We start from the raw sequence: 21,795 nt of genomic DNA, 5'->3' as shown, positions 1-21,795 counted from the left end.
CAGAGGCTTCACAAAAATCATATTCAGGGAAAGATTTCATTTCAGCTCTCTGCCCAACGAATCTGTTCACTTTGCACTTACCTGCCTATTGATTGATTTTACCAGCTGACTAACTGGCCATGTAGTAACTATCCCAGAAGACTATGGCTTCTCCTCTTCACGATACTATTTAAATATTTGAACACTTCACATTTACTTGGTGTTTCACTCAGTCTCTCTTACCTGCTAACCTCTACTAGTTTCTTCCTTTTGATAGTCACCACTAGTGGCAGTTTCTTCCTTGACGTCCCTGCAATAAATAAGGTGTCCCTGAATAAATAATCCCTAAATAATAGGATTGAAGTGCTTTGACCAATGAGCAACTCCCTCACAGCCAACAGGCGCGGGCACGTCCAGAGCAGTGAGCTTGGGGGTTCCCCGCCTTTCTAAATGCCTCTTAACCCCCTTATTTTTGCGTTACCCACCATCCTACGGATTTAAAGAGAAAGTGCCCGTTTCATCCTGCTTTCCCAGCTTCTCCCTGCCTGCAGTGCTTACAGAATACACCGGTTTTATTTTATAAAGCTACTACGTGATTTACGTACTGAATGCTACCAAAAATCACCCAAAGGAGGCACTCGCCTCATTTCATTCGTACCTGGAAAGCCTAATTTCTAAATTCAAAAGCGCCTTCACCGGGACGAATTCATCTAAACACGCTCTGAAACCGAACTTCTAACAGCATTGCCACGGGGAGGACTCACTCCACCCGCAGCCTGCGCTTCCCTCAGCTCCGCCGCCACAGATGGCGGCGCGGACCGGCGCGGCCCAGCCCCACCCCAGGTGACGGCCGAGCCCCGCGCAACACCACCCAGAGATGGCGGGACGTTTAAGGCCGAAAGGCCTTTTTTTTTTTCCAACAGACAGCGGCCCAACCTGCACCCGACAGCCCTTTCCACCGACCGCAGCCCTCACGGGCAGAGACGCGGGAACCGCTGAGGCGCCAAGCCCTGCCCTGCCCTCAGCCGCTAACGGCCGCCCGTCACGCGCCGCGCATGCGCGCCCAGGCGGGGAGCGCGGCCTCACTATGGCGCCTGCGCGGCGGGAAGGCTGAGGGGGCCGGGAAGGGGCGGGCCGGGGCCGGATTTGAACCGGGCGGCGGGGAAGTGCCGGCCGTGGCCGCGCAGCCCCCATGGCCAAGCAGGTGGGCCGGGACCAGCAGGGCATCACCCTGCGGGGCAGCGCCGAGATCGTCGCCGAGTTTTTCTGTAAGGAGTTGTGGGGATTCGGGGGGGCCTCGGGGAGCGGGACGGGAGGGCGGGCGGGCGGCTGGTAGGCCCGCTGCGGGGCGACATGGCCGCTGGCGGGACGGCCTAGCCTCCACACACACACCCCCTCCCCTCCCTTCTCCCTTCAGCCTACGGGATCAACAGCATCCTCTACCAGCGGGGCATCTACCCCCCCGAGACCTTCACCCGCGTCCAGAAGTACGGGCTCACCCTCCTCGTCACCACCGACCCCGAGCTGAAGAACTACCTGAACAACGTGGTGGAGCAGATGAAAGGTGGCGGGGCGCTGGGGGGACGGCCTTCAAACGGCTGGTGGGAGGCTGCTGTGCCCTCCTGGCTGTGTCTCTGCCGGTGGTTCTGGTCTTTTTCGCACCGCAAGTAACTGCTGCGGCTTCTTTCAGAGTGGCTGTACAAGTGCATCGTGCAGCGCCTGGTGGTGGTCATCTCCAGCATAGAGAACAACGAGGTTCTGGAGCGGTGGCAGTTTGATATAGAGTGTGACAAAACTGCGAAAGACGAGAGGTGAGCGACAGTGTTCCTCTGCGCCTGCTCTTCCCTACACCTGGTAGCTGTGCAGGCACAAGATGAATGCCCTGTGCATCAGCACTGTTCTGATTCCTCAGAGGAGATGAGAGCCTTTTCTCTGCATAAACATCAAATCTTACCAAACCTACTACCTTTCTTACTGCCATTCCTTCTGTTTCTCTGTAAACCAGTCATTTTATCATTGAAGCATACATAATCCTCAGGTGTAGGGGTTTTGAGGCTTGGTTTGGTTTTGTTTTTTAGGGCATCCAATCAGAACCTTATTTTTAATCTTCAACAAAGTATATAAAATCCTGTATTGGGTACATGCCCTAAAGAACTACTGCTTTCCTGTTGTTCTGCCAAAACGTTCTCATCCATTCTGGACTGAGAATAAATGGAACATTCCTTGCAAATACTGTGATGTTTCACAAACCTCAAGAAAGGGAAACCGACTATCATTTAACTTTTCTACCTAGGGCTTAAGAGAGTGTCACTACTATAAAAAAAAAAATCATATATCAAACAGACCAACAGAGCTTAACAGAGAGAATTGTAGGTAAAGAAAACTACCGGTATAGTGGAAGCATGCTTTCTCAACAGAGTTTTCCTATTTTTGCAGTGCACCGCGAGAAAAATCTCAGAAAGCTATTCAGGATGAAATTCGATCTGTTATCAGACAAATAACTGCCACAGTAACTTTTTTGCCACTGTTGGAAACTGCCTGTGAGTATTCCTAACATCGCTAAAGAAATCAAACATTTCTTTTGGAAAACCTCAACAAGTTTTGCACTTCAGAAAATATCTTCTGCTAATTTTCTGGGGCTTTTTAATTATTACATGTCATATACTATCCCATTTCTGAGACAGCATTTTGTTGGACCGAGATCAAGTCTCTTGCACTTGGGTACAGTCTGAAAAATGGTACATCAGATCAAATACTTTTAAGAATTATCCTGTAGTGTTTCTTGCACAACAAACAGTAAAAATGCTGTGCACCATCTCTCATTAAAGAACTTGGAGCAACTTCATTTAAAGGGAATCCTCCCAAAAATACTTAAAACGGAAATGTCGAAAGGATGGGACTCAGGGTGGCTTAACTAATTTCATGAAACTAGAACATGTACTCTGAGGAATGTCAGTTTTCGTAACAAATAAAACTATTCTGTGACTCTAGCTGTGGATAGACTTGTATAAATAACCCCTGAGTTCATATGATGTGTTACATAGAGCTTGGCTCCCCAGCATTTTAACATGTTCTAAAAAAAACAGATCACATCCCACTGGCTTGAGAGAGCTAAAGTGGCTACACGTTAACATAACCAGGACTTGATCTCATGTCTTGAACTATTTCTTTTCACATAGTATTGGTGTAGCTTCTGAGAACGTTGGTACATCTCAAGTTCCAGAAGATGCACTTTAAACATACCATCTTCTCACGCATGCATTACTGTTAATTTGTTCACGCTTGCCTACAGGTGCCTTTGACTTGCTGATATACACAGATAAAGATTTGGCAGTGCCAGAAAAGTGGGAAGAGTCAGGACCGCAATTCATAGCCAATTCGGAAGAGGTTCGTCTTCGTTCCTTCACTACTACAATCCACAAAGTAAATAGTATGGTAGCTTACAAAAAGGATTCCTTCCCCTAAGACGTGGGAAGGGGGTTGTATATAGTTTCTGTTCATAGTGTGGCTAAGTCATGAACATCACTGCTGTTGCTCAAGTATGATACAGAAAATCGTCAACGTGTTTGGCTACGATAATGTGATATTAATACCAAAGCTGCCATTCTTTTTAAAGAGGTCTAAATAAGGTATTCATAATGACAGTTCAGCTCATACCTAAGTGTATGAGCTAAACTAATGGTGTGTTAAACTACCACCTTCACTAGAAAAACTGCCTAAACTGAGGAACAATTGCTAGAATTGTGTTCAAATCCTGTAATTTAGTATTTTAAGATTATTATAAACTGCATTCTATTAAGCAGGCTTAATTCTCTCTGGCACTAAAAAAAGTCTCACTCCTGACATGCCAGTTCTTCGTGTTAAAAGCCGAGGCTGTTTTATTATCAGAAACAATCCTAAAATGCATCAACAGAGCAATTCTGAAGTTGCTTATACTTCTTTACAATGAAAGCAGCATGGAGCTTTGTATATTAGCGACTGCTAGACTCTAGTTCTGGGGATGGCGTTGTTCTAAGCCGGTGTATGTCTCGCGTGTCTGTCAAGCATTTTCTCTGTTTGTATTCTTGTTTTATAGAATAAAGCTTGAAATTTTATAGCGTTCTCTAATTCAGACTCCAGTAATTCATATTTTAAATGTCTTTTTTTAAATGTAAAACTTACTGTCATAGAACCAAAAGGCATCCTACTTAATATATTTCCCCACCCCAATATTGTTATCCTGTTTCCTCTAAGTCTCAAAATAAGCGTTGTGGATTCAATATGGAATCCATTCCTGGATTAACAGTTTGCCCCTACTTATGTCTTTGATTAACAGTATAAGTGGTCACCGTGACCTAATGACTAAGCACACTGTTGCCTTCCATATTTGTTAAATAGCACAGGACTCTCTGCATTATTCACCATTTTTGTACTGGAAGAAATGAGGGATTTAAAAGTGTAAGTGTTAAAACAAAAACATGGAAGAGCCTGAAAGGTCTATTAGTTCCTTCACCAAATGCACTTCAGCCAGAGTATTTAACTTTTCCCACTCTTCTAGAGGGATATGTAACTCTTCACGTTAGAACAGCATGATTTCAAAAGTTTATTTAAAAAACATTGATTACACGTACTCCACCACCGTTCTACAAAGTTTCTGGGCTTCCATAGCAGGCAATAGTTCTCTCCAGCAGTCCCAACCTAGCAGAGGTGAAGAGGCAGCCTTCTGCAAATCAGTAGCACAAAATCATGGGTTTTTTCTTAAAATAAATACAAGCTAGGTTACTTCAAAAAAATATTACATTATTCACTACTGGGGCTTGCACTGCAGTAACAGAGGAACACCTCGAGTTTTCTTTGGCCTGTCAGCCATACTCTTGAACAGGTGACTGCACCAGCCCTTTACACCTAGGAGGAGGTGCACTTCAAGCACTTCCCCTGGGGAGGACCGGACCAAAGCTGTGAGTGCAAATCAACTCTAACAGAAATTTATATCAGGAACTGACAACCACTGCTTTATACCAAAGATGAGATCAGGAGGTGACTGGTACAGTGCCAGCAGTAATGAGTATAAAAAAATAACTTGTTTTACAGAGAAGTCTGATTGCTCCAGGAAGCTCAAGTTGCTTCTTGTACCACATACAATTTATCTTCTTCAAGAAAGACCAGCCCAAAGTCCCTCTCCATCATCATCCGTGTATTTTTTCTTTTTTTATAGAGGCACCAACAGTCAAAAGACATACTACATCATTGCATAGGGTAATGTCCATGAAAACCACGTGTGAAGAGGAACAGGTTATAAATCCTGAAGTTCTCACACAGACCCTGCAGAACAGGAAAGAAAGAAAGAAAACAAAGTCACATTAATGCAATCTCCCAAAAGCCAAACCTTTATGGAGGTGTCCAATGGGATTTGCTGATACCTAACAGGACCCACGCTCTTCATGAGTTTCCCCTACCTCGAGGGTCACTTCTGTAGCATGAAGAATCAAAAACAAAGGAAGCCCCCTCATCTCCACTAGCAGTATAGTTATTCTTAGGAAACCAGATAAAGGATAAAGTTTAGAAGTTACACAACAGGCATTCCTCACCTGGCTAGTTCAGCTGTCGTATAAGCTGGTTGATTCTGTCACCTCTCCAGCCAGGCTTACCCATTTCCTTGAGGAAACCCACTTTGTTCCGTGAAGCATGGCGAGCCACTGACAGATGGAACGGCCAGAGGAAGTTTGTGACTTTTTTGAAATGTTTCCCAGCTGAGTAGATTTCATGAATAAGGTCTTCCAGGCAAATAATACCACAGCCCCCTGCAGAAAAAAAAAATAATTTAAAAACCCCAACACAAAGCCCCTTCACAAACAACACAGACATGAGATGCCCAACCGTCTTATCTTTCCTCACACTACTCCAGAATTGCCACTCCTCCGTATGAAGTCTCAAAGATTTTTCTCCCTCCCTCTTAGGTCCGATTGCGAACTTTCAACATCCACCTCTTTCCTTGGTGCGTTTTCTCATCCTCACCTAAATGTTCCTCTATCAGCATATTGTCTGTGAGAGGTATCCTCTTTTTCTGGATCTTGGCTTGGCCCCGTTTCAGGATGAGCTCTCGTACAGATTTCAAGTTAGGGTGTCTGTGCAAAAAAAAAAAAAAATAATCAGATTCTGTAACAGAGAGACATGATGCAGCACAAAGTCCCGTTCTCCTTCTTTGTTTAGAGGTGGGAAAGTAAACAAGTTGGATGTAGAAGAACAAGAAAAGGGACAGTAACAAGTTTTAGATACAAAGTTGTCGAATTTTTTGCCCATTACTGGAAAAGCCAGCTACCTATTTGAGATACCAGATGGAGAATCAAAAAGCTATGATATTTACAAACTACTACCAAGTCACGAGTCGGGTACTTACCCCCACGCCACATAAGGTTCCACAATTCGCAGCATCTTCAGCGATAACGGAGTCAGTTTAACAAACATTCCAGTGAAATTTCTTCTCAGCCGCAGCAAGTCAATCACTCTTTTTACCCTCCTACTCACTCCCGTAATACTGAGTCAGGGAAAAAAAAATACTATTAGTAACCACATTTGTCTAATAGAGCAACAGAAAGCCTCACATTACCTGCAAGGAGACATGGCTGGGTGAATGACCCTTCCTTTGCTTAGACATCATATGACTGCTACAAATGGTAGCAATAATAAAGGTAAGGAGTAACAAAAGTTTCTTACTCTACAATCCGCACAACAAAGGCTAGTTTGTGCTCCTGAGGTGCAGCCGTCTGTCCAGGTCTCTGCTCCATGCGTCTCAGCCGGACATCGTCCCGGTGTTTGCGCCATGAATCTCGAACAAAAGCCTCAAGGCGTTTAAACTGGATTTGTTTCCCCTTCTGGTGCTAAAGAGGAAAGGATAAGAAATCATCACCTTTCCCAACAGCCTTAGAGGTTTGCATCTCAAAGGCCGAGTGAAATTCAGACCTTGATGAACTACAATCTTTCAGTTTTGGAGACAGTGAGAAAATAAATTTGATAATCTAAGCCCAAGGGATACAGAACTGAGGGACAACACATGACTTTACAAGCAGCTAGCTGTAATTCATGAGCTGTGAACAAAGAGGTTTTCCCCAGAAAAAAAGTAAAGTAGGAAAAACAGACCTAAGATACTTCTAGGCATAGGGAGAAATCAAATGAAGCATTTGCAGCCCCAGACAGACAGATTTTCACAACTACACAGACAGCTCAGCCCATCGCTGGGGAAGCCAGAAACAGTATATGTGCTTGGGTAAAACAGCTGCTACAGCAATACCCCACTGTGACTCAAAATCACCATCCAACAGAAAATAACCGGGTTTAAAGTCCTTTTCTATAAAAGCACACATGCAAAAAAAAAAAAAAAAGCCAAACACTGAAATAACTATAAAGTATTACTAATTTAAACACGGAACATCCAGCTCGCTTGAAAAAAAACCCCATATTTTCAAAATTATGGGAAAATGTAAAGCTTTTTTTAAATTAAAGAGATGTTTAAATGTCTATCCTTAGCTCAGGAACACGTACATCTACCTAATCACAGTGCTTTCTCATACAAATAGGAGCTGAATGCGCATGGCAGTTACCCAACAATATTTTGGAATGAACTACTGCCTAAATTATTAGGCCATTTTAAAATGAAAGTATCTAACGTTACGTGTCTTCTGTCCTATTTCACCTTGTAGATCTCCCATGAAATTGGTCTGAATTTTCAAAGCAGGCAGACCTGCTCAAGATCTCATCGTCGGGGTCATTTTTTTAATGAGAATCTTAAAAGCTAGCTATTTAGCGTCATTGCTTATGCCTCCACTTTTGAAATACAGCAAGCCATACACGTATTTAAAAACATAAACACAGGATTTAACAAAACTGGCAGGAGTTTTGCACATAATCCCACCAACTCCACTGATTCCCTGGTAAATCTTTAAGTCACTTCCAAGACAGGCGCCTGTGTATTAGTTGAGATGCAGCAGAATAGGTCTCGACTTCCGAGACAGCAAGGCTCGCCGTGCTCCGCCACTCTGCAAACCCCACACCGTGCCCAGGGAGTCCCGGCAGATCCACCCCGGCCTTCCCCGCCCCTCACAGCCGGCCGCCATCCCCGGACCGCCGGACAACGCCAACCCCCCCGTCCCGCCAGCTTCCCCCTGCGCCCCCGGACCGGGGGCCGCCGCCCCGGGACCCCCTCCCCGCCGCCAGCCCCTACCTTCCGTTTGCTGAGGAGCGCCTGCTTGGCCTGGGTGGCCTTGATGGCCTGGTAGGCCTTCCTCTTCTTCAGCAAGTTCTCCGGCACCAGCGGGATCCGCCGCCTCGGCCTGCGGGGCGGGAGGAGCCGGTCACATCCAGCAGGCAGCACCGCACCCCGACCCCCACCGGGACGCCCCCGCCGCCAACCCGAGCCCCGCGACCGCGCAATCCCCGCAGATTGCGGCGGATCCCCGGCCCACCGTTCCGCCACACTCACTCCTCCTCCGCCGGCGCCGTAGCCGTCGCCGCCGCCATCTTGCCGGGGCTGCCGCGCACGCGCCGGGGCGGGGCGCTGTAATGGCCGCCGTGCTCGGCGCCTTCGTCCTTTACCCTCCTTCGCCAACGAACCAGAAGCCGACGGAGGGGAAGGAGGACTCTTTGTGGACCAGGCCATGCTCTCTCTATAGAAACAGAGCCCGCTGCGGAGCAGAGAGAGTTGCCCGTGCGACTGGGCTGGAGGTTTTACCTCAGGCTTGGCCCCACCACAGCGCTATGGGAGAGCAGGTGGTATCCACGGTTGGCAGCGCTGCTGGGCTTCTGCACCTTCCCCTCTGCCACTCCACCCCACTTCAAAGGTGTCAAGGCCAGCGTTAGCCCTGCTGTGAGCCCCGAGGAAAGGAAATAATGGGCTTGCCAGGCTATAGCCTCTGGATCTAACTGCTGCCGCCATAGCTTGTGTGGCCACATCCAGAAGACGCTCGGCCTGCAACGTGTCCCTCTCCCCAGCTGTCCTGGTGCAAGAGGGACGTCTCACCACGACAGAGGCCTGCTATGGAGAAAAAAGCCTTTCAGAAAGAGCTTGTCTTTCAGCCCCTCGCCCCTGAGCTTCACCAGGAGGAACAGGTCATTTTCCCTTCCCTCCCTGGTGGCTTCCAAGCACTGTGGTCTTGTCCCTAAAGAGCAGGTCCTGCCTGAAGGACTGAGTAGACCCAAGCGAGGACTAGTGGGCCACAGAGCACACCTGAAGTGTAGGCAGACAGCTGGTCACAGATGCTTTTGAGGAAAGGATCTCCAACGCGGACAGGGTCCTGTGGAGCGGAAAGAGATGCAACCTCTCCTCTGGGGCAGCATGCAACACGCCATGTCCAACCGCACTGGAGAGCGGGGTGGTTACGGAGCAAGGAACTGTGGATGAGGAGTTGCCCTGCAGAACTGCAGACCTTCGAGAGAAGGGGAAATGGGCAGGAGTGGTTTGGGCAGCACTCTCACCTGTAGATGGTGCCATAGCCTCACACTAAGGGGATGTTGTTGCATCTGATGAGGTGGTGGTCATTTTCTTCGGCCTCTTCTTTGCCGTGTAGGGTGGAAGGGGGATGTGTGTGCCTATACACTTGTGGCTTTCATCGCATCTCTAATCAATTTGATTTACACCAGCCATGGTTTCCTCTTCAAGTTAACAGTTGCGAGCTTGAGCCTTTCACTAGAAAGCTCGGCGGTGTCAGGGTTTAACTGCTCACCTCAATGAAGCTGCAACCCTTTACAACACCGTAAATTAGGCCACTTCTATTTTGACACTTAATATGTGAATATCTGTATTTAGAAATGTGGTCCGACATTCCAGCACCTGCTCAGGCGTATGCTCTGCAAAGAACACACCCCTTAGTGAGCAAACCCAGCTTCCTATCAACTGTTCTCTGACGCAACCTTTTGGATTATGAGACAGAAAGCAGCAAGCCTGTGAAATAAATCATATGAAACTTCCACTGAAGAAACCATAAGAAAATTCATAACTACATAATTTTCCCTCTGACATTAGGGTAAGCTGCTCCATGTAAAAATAGCCAAAATGTCTGGTAGCTCACAACAGAAAATGTGGACCGTTTAAATCTATAAATGAATGTGCTTTGTTTAACAGAAGGGAAATGCAAACGGCATCTCAGGTATTTCATTATTAAGGCTAAGGAAACAATAAGTAAGTAAATATTTCAAGCGCTGTTGCTATGAAATGTCACACAGCATAGCAGCATACCTAGGCTGACTTGTTAAACTTTAACTAATAGTTATATTGTATTAATGAATGACTATTCAAATGCCCTTGTTTGCAGGGTTACTCAAGAAAAATATTCTCACTTTCCTAGATAGTAAGCTGTTGTAAACTGACCTTCAGCATTCTGAACTCCTATTCTCTCCGTTTTTTCTTGATAAGGCCTTAGATTTTGTGAGATTTCCATGAACAGACAAATCCAATGACTGCTTACAATGGTCACCATCCACCAGTGACGGATTAAATGATTTCTCCTAGTTTATATGTCATTCAGAATGATAGGTAAAGTCCTGTTTTAAAACTGGATCTCTAGTCGTGCCCCTTTCAGTCATTGCAATTCAAAGACCTCACAAACCAGCTACTGCTTCCCATCAGTATTTTTGATGAAACTCCATTGTAAGTACATTTTCTCCCTTCTTCACCAATGCATCTCAGATAACGCTCAGATCCTACCTAAGGCAATTATTTTTGAAAACTGTTGGTTTGGGGAGAGTGAGAGGGGAAGGCAGAGATCACCTTTAAGGACCAAAATTGAATGAGTGGTGTCAGAAATGTCATTCATAAAGCAAGCCAGGAAAACATGTATCTTTTTATCAGCAGAATAGAATATAGGCCTTGTTTTTTCCTGTACTGCACGGAGGCTTTTTTCACTTTAATTTCAAAATACAAAAAAAAAAACCCCACCAACCAAACACCAACCTAATCGGAATATATTTTGAGCAAAGCATGTTACCTTTTGATACTAACTGCAGCAGGTCTTCTGTGCTGTTTTGAGGAGATAGTGTTTGAAAGGTTGAATAGACAGATCAAAATCCAAATGCTGCAGGTATCTTTCCAGAATAGGTAGGCTTTTTTCCTCCACCCTGGAAGAGAAGAATTCAAAAAAAAGGTATCTCTCAGAAAGCTATGTCCTGCTTTGTCTGAGCTGCTTGCCTTTACAAATAAAACTTGAAACATTTTACAGATGACAAAGTGACCCTGCTCTAATCACAGTGGTCCACATTGGAGTGCTGCTGCAGCACGCTCACAGATCACTGCCACAGTTTCTGCCTGCCTTGACTTGAAACTCTTCACAGTGCATCTACAATACCACTGGGTCCTGCAGAGCCAGCCAGAAGCAGGTCCCTTCGTTATGCTTGGGACTTCGTTAGAACATTAGCGCAAATGAAAGACAACAAAGACAGATCTCCTCCCTTTTGTTCTCCTGCAGGCCTTACATGACTCATGTTCTCTAGCATTGTGTCTTGTCAGCTTTCATTTTAGTGTGATACTTCAGACTAAAATTTTGTGTCATGTATTTTAATGTTTATTACCTTATTCATGGATAAAAATGCGAAGACATTAGAAAATACAAAAATAGCAAACTCATGCTGATGAGTGTGAATCTCACAAAAGGAGATGCTGCTGCATTTTCTCACTGCAGTTGGAATAAATAGCATGGACTTCAGCCACAGCTTAAATATTCACTTTTATTATGCCAAAAGCCTAGCTTTCTGAAAGCATCTGGATGTTCCTCTCTTTCCATCAGCTGAGACATTTGCTATTTGGTGTACAGACCATTGGGTTTGGATGCATTGTTTTTGACAGTGAACTGTACACGGATGTGGAAGGAATAAGTTTCATGCAAAGTTCAGTCATCTACATTGCCAGGCTGTTTCTACAGTCATGCAGTGATGGCAATCATGGACTCTAAATTTCTGAAGTTTTTACTCCTAGGCAACAGTTTATGTCCCCAAAAGAATTTGTTATGACACGTCTACATCGATAGAAATTTGTTCTGGCAGGGGGATTGGACTAGATGATCTCCAGAGGTCCCTTCCAACCCGACCATTCTGTGATTCTGTGGTTCTGTGACACTGCCAGTTGGGGTGCCTGCGCTACAGCTTTTCTTAATATTTCTATAATGAGGGGATAGTTAATAATAATACATTATATTGCACTGCCATAGTTCCATAACTGTATCTAAGCCATATACCTCTATAAACATAAAGCAAGACAGCATGTCTGTGAAGCTGTCGCAGTATTCAGACTGGTATTTGATCTGCTGTTTGAAAGTGCCACATATGCAGCTTGAAAAAGTAACAAAAACACATCGCTAGTTGAGCACGCGAATGTATATAAAAATATATAAAATGCATATATGTGAATTTGTATAAACAAATGCAAACAAAATGTAAATATAGTTAAGAGTATGTCAAGAACTGACTCACTTTTGCATGCAAACTTCTAGGGCTCCTGTGATGCAATCTGTAGTGCAAAGTACAAGGAGGGATGATGCTGACCTGACTGCAGAATCAGCGCCTGCATTTCCAAGAGGACAGCTCGGTAAGGAAACAGAGGGTGGATAACAACTCGGGGACAATGATTCCAAAAGCACAGTCAGGATTTGAGGTGGGATGTTACAAGAATCTTGTCCATGAAACTTCTTGCCTTATTTTATCACCTCACTTTAAGAGGAGAGTATAAAACCCCATTAAATTCATTTCAAATCCCAGAAAATCTCTACTGACACTGTGTGCAGTCTCAAAAGACCAAAAGAGCCACGCTTGAAGTCTATCACTCTCACCAGTGAACCAAGCCCCGATCTCAAATCTGTCTGCAATGAATTCCTTATAAAAAGAGCCAAAGAATTAAACTCTCTTTATTTTGCCAAACTGTGATCTAACCTTGGGAACATTTCAATGGGTAAAATACCTTGTGATCTTAAATTATGCCCCTTTTCAGCTCTTTTAAGGAAAAAGTTTATATGATTTGGAAAGAGGCCCAAGAACTACTCTATACACACACTCAAACCAATGTTTAACAGAGAAAAAAGTTGGGTGGTCCAAGACTTTCGTGAAAATAACAATCATATGGAGATAGAGTAATATTTAATAAAAATAATTTTGTGAAAAGCTGTAGATAGATGCATATTTTTATTCTTTTAAAAATAAGGTTCCTTAACATAGGCATTTTTGTCAGAAATCCTGCAAATCAATTTCATGCCTCAAAAGGAGTAACGTGGGTATAATGCAGAGACGTAGATGAGACTAATGTAGGTGTATACCCTCAGCTAGTGGCCACCTAATATGTCAAATTGAAGGCTAAAAATCTGCAATTTTTGCCTTTGTGTCTTCCTGGAAAAAATGAGTGAGGAAAACTAATTCGGTTAAAAATAAGCGTCTAACAGTTTAGATTTCTGCCCTTGTCTTTTCACTGAAGGGGTTTGCTTTATTCAGACTGTACAAGTAACCCCTCAAAACTCTACTTTGTGACCATAACTGCATCACCATACTGAGCTGCAGGTACCCGTACAAAACGATGCTAGCGATTGAGTCCAGCCCAGCCACAGGATATACACCTCCTAGATAGAGCCCCGATGTAACCCCGGGGTTTACTGCATCTGCATCCACGGTGAGTCCAACCTGCTGGGCATAACCAAGGTACAGTCACAAGACTCTTCAGGATTTGACCCTAGATATGGCCTCCTAATTCATGAGCACAAATTTGATCCAAAAAGGGCATATATATTTATAATTACTTACAAAAAAAATAATGCCATAACCTTTCAGAATAAATTAGCATCATTCTTACATTTTCACTGAATTCAAAGGAAATAGGATCAGCGAGAACCCAGTGTCATTTAAACCACTAAATGTTGTGCAATATGCATCTTATAAATAGATTCAAGTACGTACGTAAGTAAAATAACTCTCCATTGACTGTGAGAGAGTGATAATTAATAACACACCCATTGCAGCGAGATCATGTTGCTTGCCTCCCTCGTTGTGGCATAACTACCAACCCCATCTTGCAAGCACCTCTTTCTGTGAGAAATCCCCCCGGTTTCCATGGCCCCACAGACGACTCCGAACCTTTCCCGCTCTGGGATATTTGCCGTGCTGGGCCAGAACTGACTATCTGTGGGAGATAGGAATGCTGCATCTCTCTAGAGGCTCACAGTCCTACTTGGTAGGACTGAACATGAAATTATGGCTCAATGCACTATTTGATTTTATGGCTTCATTGTCTTCTTCAAGCTGCCTCCTGTGTGAGAAGCAAAGACTTGGCAGCTATAAAATACTTTATAATGCGGGGAGTTTCCCATGTACACAAGACCAAGTCCTCTAGCACTGCCCCAGTGGAGAGGCTGGCCAAGTTTCTTCAGTAAATGCTACTGCCATTACTTCTCTGTCTTTAGCACAATTCATTTACAAGTATCAATGGAAAATCTTTAATCTTTGAAAGCTCGATTTTACAATAACTGTTGTGAATACTTCACTAGAAGAAAAGCAGACTACTCGTAAACCCCTCAGACGATTCATAATTATTGTCCTTGGAAATTATATCTGGAGTTCTAAGTGCTTTTATGTTATGAATATTAAATTACAGATTTAGATCTGTCAAAATGTTCTGACATTTTCTAAAAGAGTCATAGTACCTATTTACAAGTTTCCAAAGTGGAACATTTGTAAGAAATAAAATATAAATTAATTTCATTTTGCTTCTAAAGTACTTGTAAAGGCTTGATTAATGAACCTGGAATAAAAAAATTAATATTTTTCAATTACAATAAACAGCGATGTCTACAAGACAGACTGTACAGTGTCTACAATTTGAGTGTACTACAAATTTAATTGTATCTTTACAAAAGTGGAGATAAAAATAGACATCATTATATATGGTCTCCACAGGTCTCTATGACCTCTCTCCTTCCTCCCCAGGGAGGAAAAGCTACATTTTATTTGGGAAAAAACCCAACTGAATTATGTCTGAGATGAAAGGCAGTGAGAAAAAAATAGGTGTCTTTCCCACCCTCAGTAATTGGGAATCCTGCCTCCTACTAGATTACTTTTTAATTGAACCTTTGAGATAAAAATGCAACTAATTATGCCATTTAGGTTGCGGAAGCATATTAATAAGTACACCACAGCATGAACTATTCATAAAAATACTACAGACTGGGGAGCCATAAAAAGAGATGGAAAAGAATAACCTAATTAGGAAGTTTATCATTTTAACATAGACAACTTAATAGGAAATGCCGTGTATACCCAGATTTGCTTTCTGTCCTAAATGTCAGTGATTCTGATACGATGGTGGTGGGTGGTAAACAATGAGGTTTATCTTTAGAAAACCCAAAACATTTAATTATTCTTCCTTTATGGCTCTGATTACTGTTGCCAAACTACATAAAATCCTTTAACAAGTTCAGTTTGAAGACTAGGGAAGGGAGCTGTTGTTTCAAGCAGAAATAGCAATCAAAAGAGAATTAAAACATCATAAGTGACAAGCGATCTGCAGTAATTTTGTAAAACCACAGCAGAATAGTTTTGCATGTTTGTAGATTGCATTGCTCAGCGCTAAACGAAGCTGTGGTTTCGGGTGCTGTAGAGGTGCATGGCAATACGGCTATAAAGATCCTCTCGCTTTTTTTCCCCTGCTAATTTATGTGGGAAAGTTTTGTTTGGAAGATTTTATTTTTACAATTATTTGTGACAACTGCCTAGTCAAGATAAAGATACAGAATGTTCGTATTTGACCAGGAAATATCAGGCAGGGAAACACAGAGCCTGAAGGATGTAAGTGGTCGCCCATAGCTTTATCCCAAAATAGGGGCTGTGCCCCAGCTACTCTGAGCTGCCCGTGCATGGCAGGAGCACGGGAAGGAAGGAGGTACTCACAGGGTGTCCCTCATGGCACAGCAGAAGACCTTCTAAGGCTGACTGCCGAGGCAATAAGACAGCAGACAAAAATCATTAAATAAAAATGCAGCGATGATTCACAAATTTATATATGAAATGATGGGCTTTAGACTAATTACTAAACTTGGTAGTAGGATTTTAGAGTTACTATAGATAAACAAAAATATCACCTCAATGCTTAGGACAACAAACAGAATAGCAATTGAGAATTATTAGAAAAGGGGTAAAGAACAAAGCAGAGACCATCCTTACATACTGTAACCCCTTACGCCCATATTTTGAATGCTACAGCTTTGGGCAATCCTCTTTCTCCATTCTGTCCGTCCCATACCTCCGCCCGCTTTCCCCCAAGATAGACTTGGAAAAGGTTCAAAGAAACAAGATCAAAGGTATGGAACAGTTTCCATCTGTGGAGCAGTTAAATAGACTGGACCAAGAAAGGTGTCTGAGGGAAGATAAAACAGTCTGTAAAATCATAAATGGTGTGGGAATTGCTCCCTTTTTCTTCCAGCACAAGAGGTAGGGAACCTCAGACGAGGTAGCAGGAGGCAGGTTCACAGCAAATTAAAGGTTTTTCCAGCATGTGAATTTGTAGTTAAGACACAGACCTCTTAGCCACCGGATTCTGAGAAAGGTCAGGTGAACCAAAAATTAGGAGAGGAACTTGACCCTGTCATAGACTCTGAGTCTCAGAAGAGCATTGACATGGCACATCTGCCAGCCATTTATATATAATGAAGATGCAAGTTTACACGCCATTTTCCGTGAAGATACCTTCCCTGCAAAAGACTAGACGTCTGTTTACAGTATCGAGCTGGGCCTGCAGATCCAGCATTAAATAACTGGATTCTCAAATACTCATAGTTCCTCCTTTGGTCATCTTGGCAAAATACCTTTCCAGTGGGCACTTATCAGATGAATGCAAAACATAATTTGAAAATACCACCTAACATGCAACATTTAAGTGTTTTACACAACGCACAGCATTCATAACCTAAGTTTTGTAGCCCTTTTGGCTGTCTTTACACCTACCTTTTCTTTATATATTTGGGCTCTATCATTAAATGTATCCAGTTCAATTCCTGAACAGGTTAACTTTCGCAGTATTCTTTCTCTACAGGCAATGAGACTCCCAGCTATTCTTCCATTTCTCATAATAGGCATGCACTCCATTTTTTCCTACAAAGGGTGCAGATGTTTCTTTTACAATACTCAGTCCATTTTTGTCCTAAACCTTTCACATACCGCCAATTAAGAAGGATGCTGAAAATGAACAAACTCAGGCCCCGGGGATGAACCAGATATAAAAAAAATATCAATGATAAGCCAAAATCTTTTTTTCCAACAATGTACAAGACTATAACAAAAAAGGAAAACCAAACTGAACAAAATCATTGTTGTCGTAGAGGGGCCAAATGATCCTGCATTCTCCTCCAGTATTTAAATTTGGGCGGAGATGAGAAAAGACAGTTGTAGGTCCAGGTGTTGTTTGTCCAAAAAATGTCAAATAATCTTTTAATTGTACTGCTCTCTGGCTTTTCCCTGCTATATTGATTTAAGATATTAAAAGGACATCAGTATTCATTTGTACACCTCAGGTTTGGGTGTGTTTTATATCAGGTCTCAAGCCCCACTGATAATCCCATTGCATTAACCGTGCCATCTTGTCTGCAATACCATAGTAACACCTCTAAATAAAATCGAGGCAGTTCTGTTCCAGGCTTCCTGCCTGTTTTCTCTTCCCATGGCAGAGGAAGTCATGATGACTGCTCCTGCTTCCTAACACACGGCGTTTGTATTTTGTCCTTGCAGCAGACTGGTCCTTGTACCGACCTCCACGTTTTTTTGCAACAATGCTTGCATATGCAACTGGAACATTTCTCATTGCATTCAGAGCATGTGGTGTGTTCACTGTCTGCCGCAGAAGCGTGCAGTCTCAGCATTGGTAACCCCCTGTCTCTATAAGCCGGTTTTGCCAGGCAGAGGAGTTACGCATTCCAGCCATGCATCCCCATCCGCCTCCTCCCCTCCCCAGTGGCCTTTCTACTAGCTCCAGCTTTAAACTTTCCATTGCAACTGAGAGCTATCCCATTTTATGTTCCCCCTTGCTATTACAGCAAAACATTTGAAAAGGAAGACAGGAATCAGTTCTTTTACTTGCATATAGAAGAAGGGCTAGTTAAATCCGACGGCATATCCTTCTCCCCTGTTCACCTGCACGGCATCCCATTGTCCTGCCTTTTAAGTGCATCCTTTTCAGATCTTTAAACAGCCTTGGATAATTGAATCCATTTTTGCAATGATCTATTATTATTGGTATCTGATAGCTAAAAAGGTGAGAAAATTTGCCAAAGACAGATGGCAACAGATGGAATTAGTGAGAAGGGGATGAAGGCGCAAGTTAGCTCCAGGTACCACTGTCTGGATCACAGCTGTGGAGAGCACTTGCAGCAAGCGATGCCCAGTTGCTTGGTTCCAGCGTCTTGGAGCGTCATCCTTCCAGTTGTAACACTGATCAGTCAACTGCCAGGGTGAGATTGCAAGGGTACTCATCTTGAAAGAAAACAGCTTTCACGTCGCCCAGCCGAGCGTTACGGGATATAAGATGAGAGGCATACCTCAACAGGAAGAAACCACAACAATTCAAAGCAACTCTGCTGCTTCTCTGCGCTGTGCTCAGCAAGACTTACTTCTTTCCTGACAGTTCTCCACAACCCCTGGCAGGATCAAGGCCTTTCTATATCAGACACTTTTCTCACATCTAAGAGAGAGTTTCTGACTCAAGAGACTATACTGAGGGAGAGCTAATGAAGAAAACTGGGTCCTGTCTCTAAACCAGTCAGCAGGATAACAAGCATGTCTTGCTAGTTTCAGTTTTCTCCACACAGATACTAATGATAATACTGTAAATGTTTTTTTATATGTTATATAGGCAAAGGAAAAGATTAATCATAATTTTTTCCTATTTTTTAATAGTCAGAATAAGCTCCTTCCTGTCAGTACACAACCTCAGCCGTGAAAGAAATCGTTTGGGTGCAGGTGTGCTTCAAACAAACGTTTGTTCTCAAAACAGAATCTTCCTCCTTGGCATCTGACACACCGCAGTTATATCCGAAAAATGCACACACGCGCTTCTTTTAAAACCAATTTTGTCAAGTCACCGCCTAATGTAAGAGTTAGTGCTACATGAGGAGGCAAAGCTAATTAGCCAGGTAGATTTTATCAAGGAAGAGAAGGCTATTAAGTTTGTGGGAGACGGAAGAATCGCACCTACTTTATGTGTATACTGGTGCTTTCATTTTATGTCTTCCTAAAGGCAGTGGCCAAATTCTGTATGCAGCCAACGTAGAAAGGCTTCGTGTATTTTCAAACTGCGTAATTTAAGCGCTTCAACTTAGGTTTCAATATCTCCCTCTCAAAGCAAAATCATTTCTCACAGCCTTTTAGACAGACAACAGAAAATGGAAATAAACACCTTCAAACTCACCCCTTCCCAAAATCTTACAATCTCTATTCAGAAACACTTTAAAATCTCATATGAAGAAAGAATGAGGAGTGGTGGCTTCTCCATCTCTCATTCTCTTCAAATCCAGGCTGGCTACCTTTTTAGAAGATAAGCTTGAATGAAAACCACATTATCTCCAGGATTCAGCGTAGAGATAACAAGGCAAAGCATAATGGATTATCAAAATGTGCTGCTTTGACGTGATCTTTCTTCTTGTGTCGGAAGGAACACGAGTCAGTGAAGAGGTGCCCGTGCCGAGGCTGGGGCTGCCTGGAGGAGCTCCCCGGCTCTGGGGACACACTGTAGCTATGCCCGACTCCTGTCGTGGCTGGAGTCCCCTCCCCTCCTTCCCTTTGTACCCTGGTTTCCATGTGAAAAAAAGTGCACATTCAGGTCAGGAAAGAGCCATGAAAGATTCTTGTCACATCCTAGTGAGGCCAAAGGACCGCAGACTGCATTGCAGCATATACCTGTATAGCCCAGGTATATGCTATAGCCCCCGTATTTCATTTTGATCTGGATAAGGATTTAATTTTAACAGATCACTTTTTCAGAGATACTTCAAAACCTGGAAGGCACTGCTGGAATACAACCCTGTATTTGAATAGACACCTGGATTTTAGTGGTGCTTTATTACTATTAACAGATCACCCACCAGATAGTTTAAATAAAAATACGTCAAATGATAAATAGCTCATGAATTCTTCACGTCACTTTAAAAGTTTGCTTTTTGGAATCTGCATTGTGCCAAGTGGTGCCTCGTGTATGTTTTTTGTTGCTGATTCTCTTCTCCAGTTTACAAACCACCAAATCTACAAGCTGCTTTCAGAATAATCACATCTACCTGTGGAGTGTGAATACTCCTGCCAGTACACATGGGCATTTCCACTGCTTTCTCTTTCTACAAATAGAAATTCACTGGAAAGTTAACGCAAGGCTTTCCATATGGAGCCAAAATGGAAATCTGGGGATTTTCGTGGAACAAATGGAAATTATTATATTTTTTTTTCCTTCATTCAGCTCTAATTAAAATTAATATCACTTTGGCTCATCCTAACACCACTAACAGTACGGAAATTTGTAGTTCAAACTTCCAGCTCACTAAGCTAGACGCTGCTGCACATATGGTATGTGTGATCACTAACTGTTCCCGATAAAAGGCCATATGGGCTATAACAACTATGCAACAAAGACAGCGATGCTTTAGCCTCACTTCTTCTTGTTATTAACTTGATCCTTAATTTCACTCGACTTTTAACTAGGAGATACTGGCTGTCTAACATCTCTTTTGCTCTTACGTATAGTCTCTTCTCACAGTCATCACAGCTCCTCTAGTAACCACCACTCAGGTCATTTTGCCTTTATAACGTGGATTCACACTGCTGTCAGCAATGCTCCCCTTTCACTGCACCGTGCTGGCAAGCCGGCAGTACAAAGGTATTTTCTTTTATGAACAGAAATTTAAACTTTGTTGTGAAAAGCTCCAAAGCCTGACTGCTAAACAGCATCCAGCAGAGGCATGAGCTGCCATCAGACCCGGATCTAGCTGTGGCAGCACATGCCCTCTGGGCTGTGGCATGGGCAGCAGGAGGGAAGCAGCCAGGATGAGCTGGGGGACAGTGCTGGAGAGATACCTGCAGGCATAGGGGACGCAGTGTCCCTCAACATACTGTGTCCGTTTGAAATCAAAACGCCCTTCTGGCTGAGAATGGGACGTACATCTCAGCTCAGCAAAGACTTCCAGAGGAACAGACCATGTTCAGCCTTGGTTTGGGGAATAGCAAAGGGAAGATCCGTGTCCATGTTATGGTTCAGATTTGGTGTAGTGCCTGGCACGTGAGCCTGCACAAAGTGGAGACAAGACACGGGGCCACACGGACCATCGGGCTGAGCCAGCACGACTTGTAGCTGAAGACGTAATTTCTGGGCAGTGAGTGAGCAGGCAGCTAGGGAAGACACGCAGCTCCTGGCATCAGGAGCCAGTAGCCCTGGGCCACCAACTCACATAGGAACAAGCACTACTATCGCTCTTCACTGTTTTAACTGGAGCGTCCTTCCTTGCTGCATTGCTTGGAAATGAAGACACGAAGATATTATTACAAAATTGAATCCAAATCCAAACACATCTCCCTGACTTGTGCTTTTCTTATCATCTCCTTTCTTGCAGCCCTCTTTTAATGACAAAAATCCTATTATACAAAATCAGCGTGGCCAAGAACCATGCATATTTACCAGTTTTCTCCGAATATATCATCTTCTTACTACTTCAGTGGCATTAATAACCACTGTCATACCATGCAGGCCTTTGGGAAACTGCACTACCTGCCAGTAAGAAACTTTTCTTCACGTTACTTCCTAAGTGGTCGTTAAGCGTCTTTCACAAAAATGCATGCAACAGGAAGCAT

General features: G+C 43.5%; 2 protein-coding genes across 3 annotated transcripts; one reads left to right on the top strand and one right to left on the bottom strand.

Moving 5' to 3' along the window:
• The first annotated feature begins 1,118 nt into the window (after positions 1-1,118).
• MAD2L1 (mitotic arrest deficient 2 like 1) lies at positions 1,119-4,077 on the top strand. Its single transcript, XM_054202121.1, has 5 exons — positions 1,119-1,247; positions 1,397-1,543; positions 1,670-1,790; positions 2,416-2,519; positions 3,272-4,077. Exons 1-5 carry the CDS (start codon positions 1,172-1,174, stop codon positions 3,442-3,444), a joined length of 621 nt encoding a protein of 206 aa, XP_054058096.1. The 5' UTR covers positions 1,119-1,171; the 3' UTR covers positions 3,445-4,077.
• A 471-nt stretch (positions 4,078-4,548) lies between these two features.
• On the bottom strand, positions 4,549-8,626 carry RPL7L1 (ribosomal protein L7 like 1). Of its 2 annotated transcripts, none has more exons than XM_054202119.1 (7): positions 8,418-8,626; positions 8,177-8,285; positions 6,673-6,836; positions 6,356-6,493; positions 5,974-6,083; positions 5,547-5,759; positions 4,549-5,280 (listed from the first exon to the last, which is right to left on the bottom strand). In XM_054202119.1, exons 1-6 carry the CDS (start codon positions 8,609-8,611, stop codon positions 5,551-5,553), a joined length of 924 nt encoding a protein of 307 aa, XP_054058094.1. In that variant the 5' UTR covers positions 8,612-8,626; the 3' UTR covers positions 4,549-5,280; positions 5,547-5,550. The 2 variants fall into 2 exon arrangements, with proteins under 2 accessions (XP_054058094.1, XP_054058095.1); XM_054202120.1 differs by having other exon boundaries at positions 8,435-8,568.
• Positions 8,627-21,795: the final 13,169 nt, after the last annotated feature.

Source organism: Rissa tridactyla, chromosome 5, assembly GCF_028500815.1.
Source record: "Rissa tridactyla isolate bRisTri1 chromosome 5, bRisTri1.patW.cur.20221130, whole genome shotgun sequence".
Taxonomy (NCBI): Eukaryota; Metazoa; Chordata; class Aves; order Charadriiformes; family Laridae; genus Rissa; species Rissa tridactyla.
Note: the sequence above shows the minus strand (reverse complement) of the source record. Positions and strands in the feature narration are given on the sequence as shown.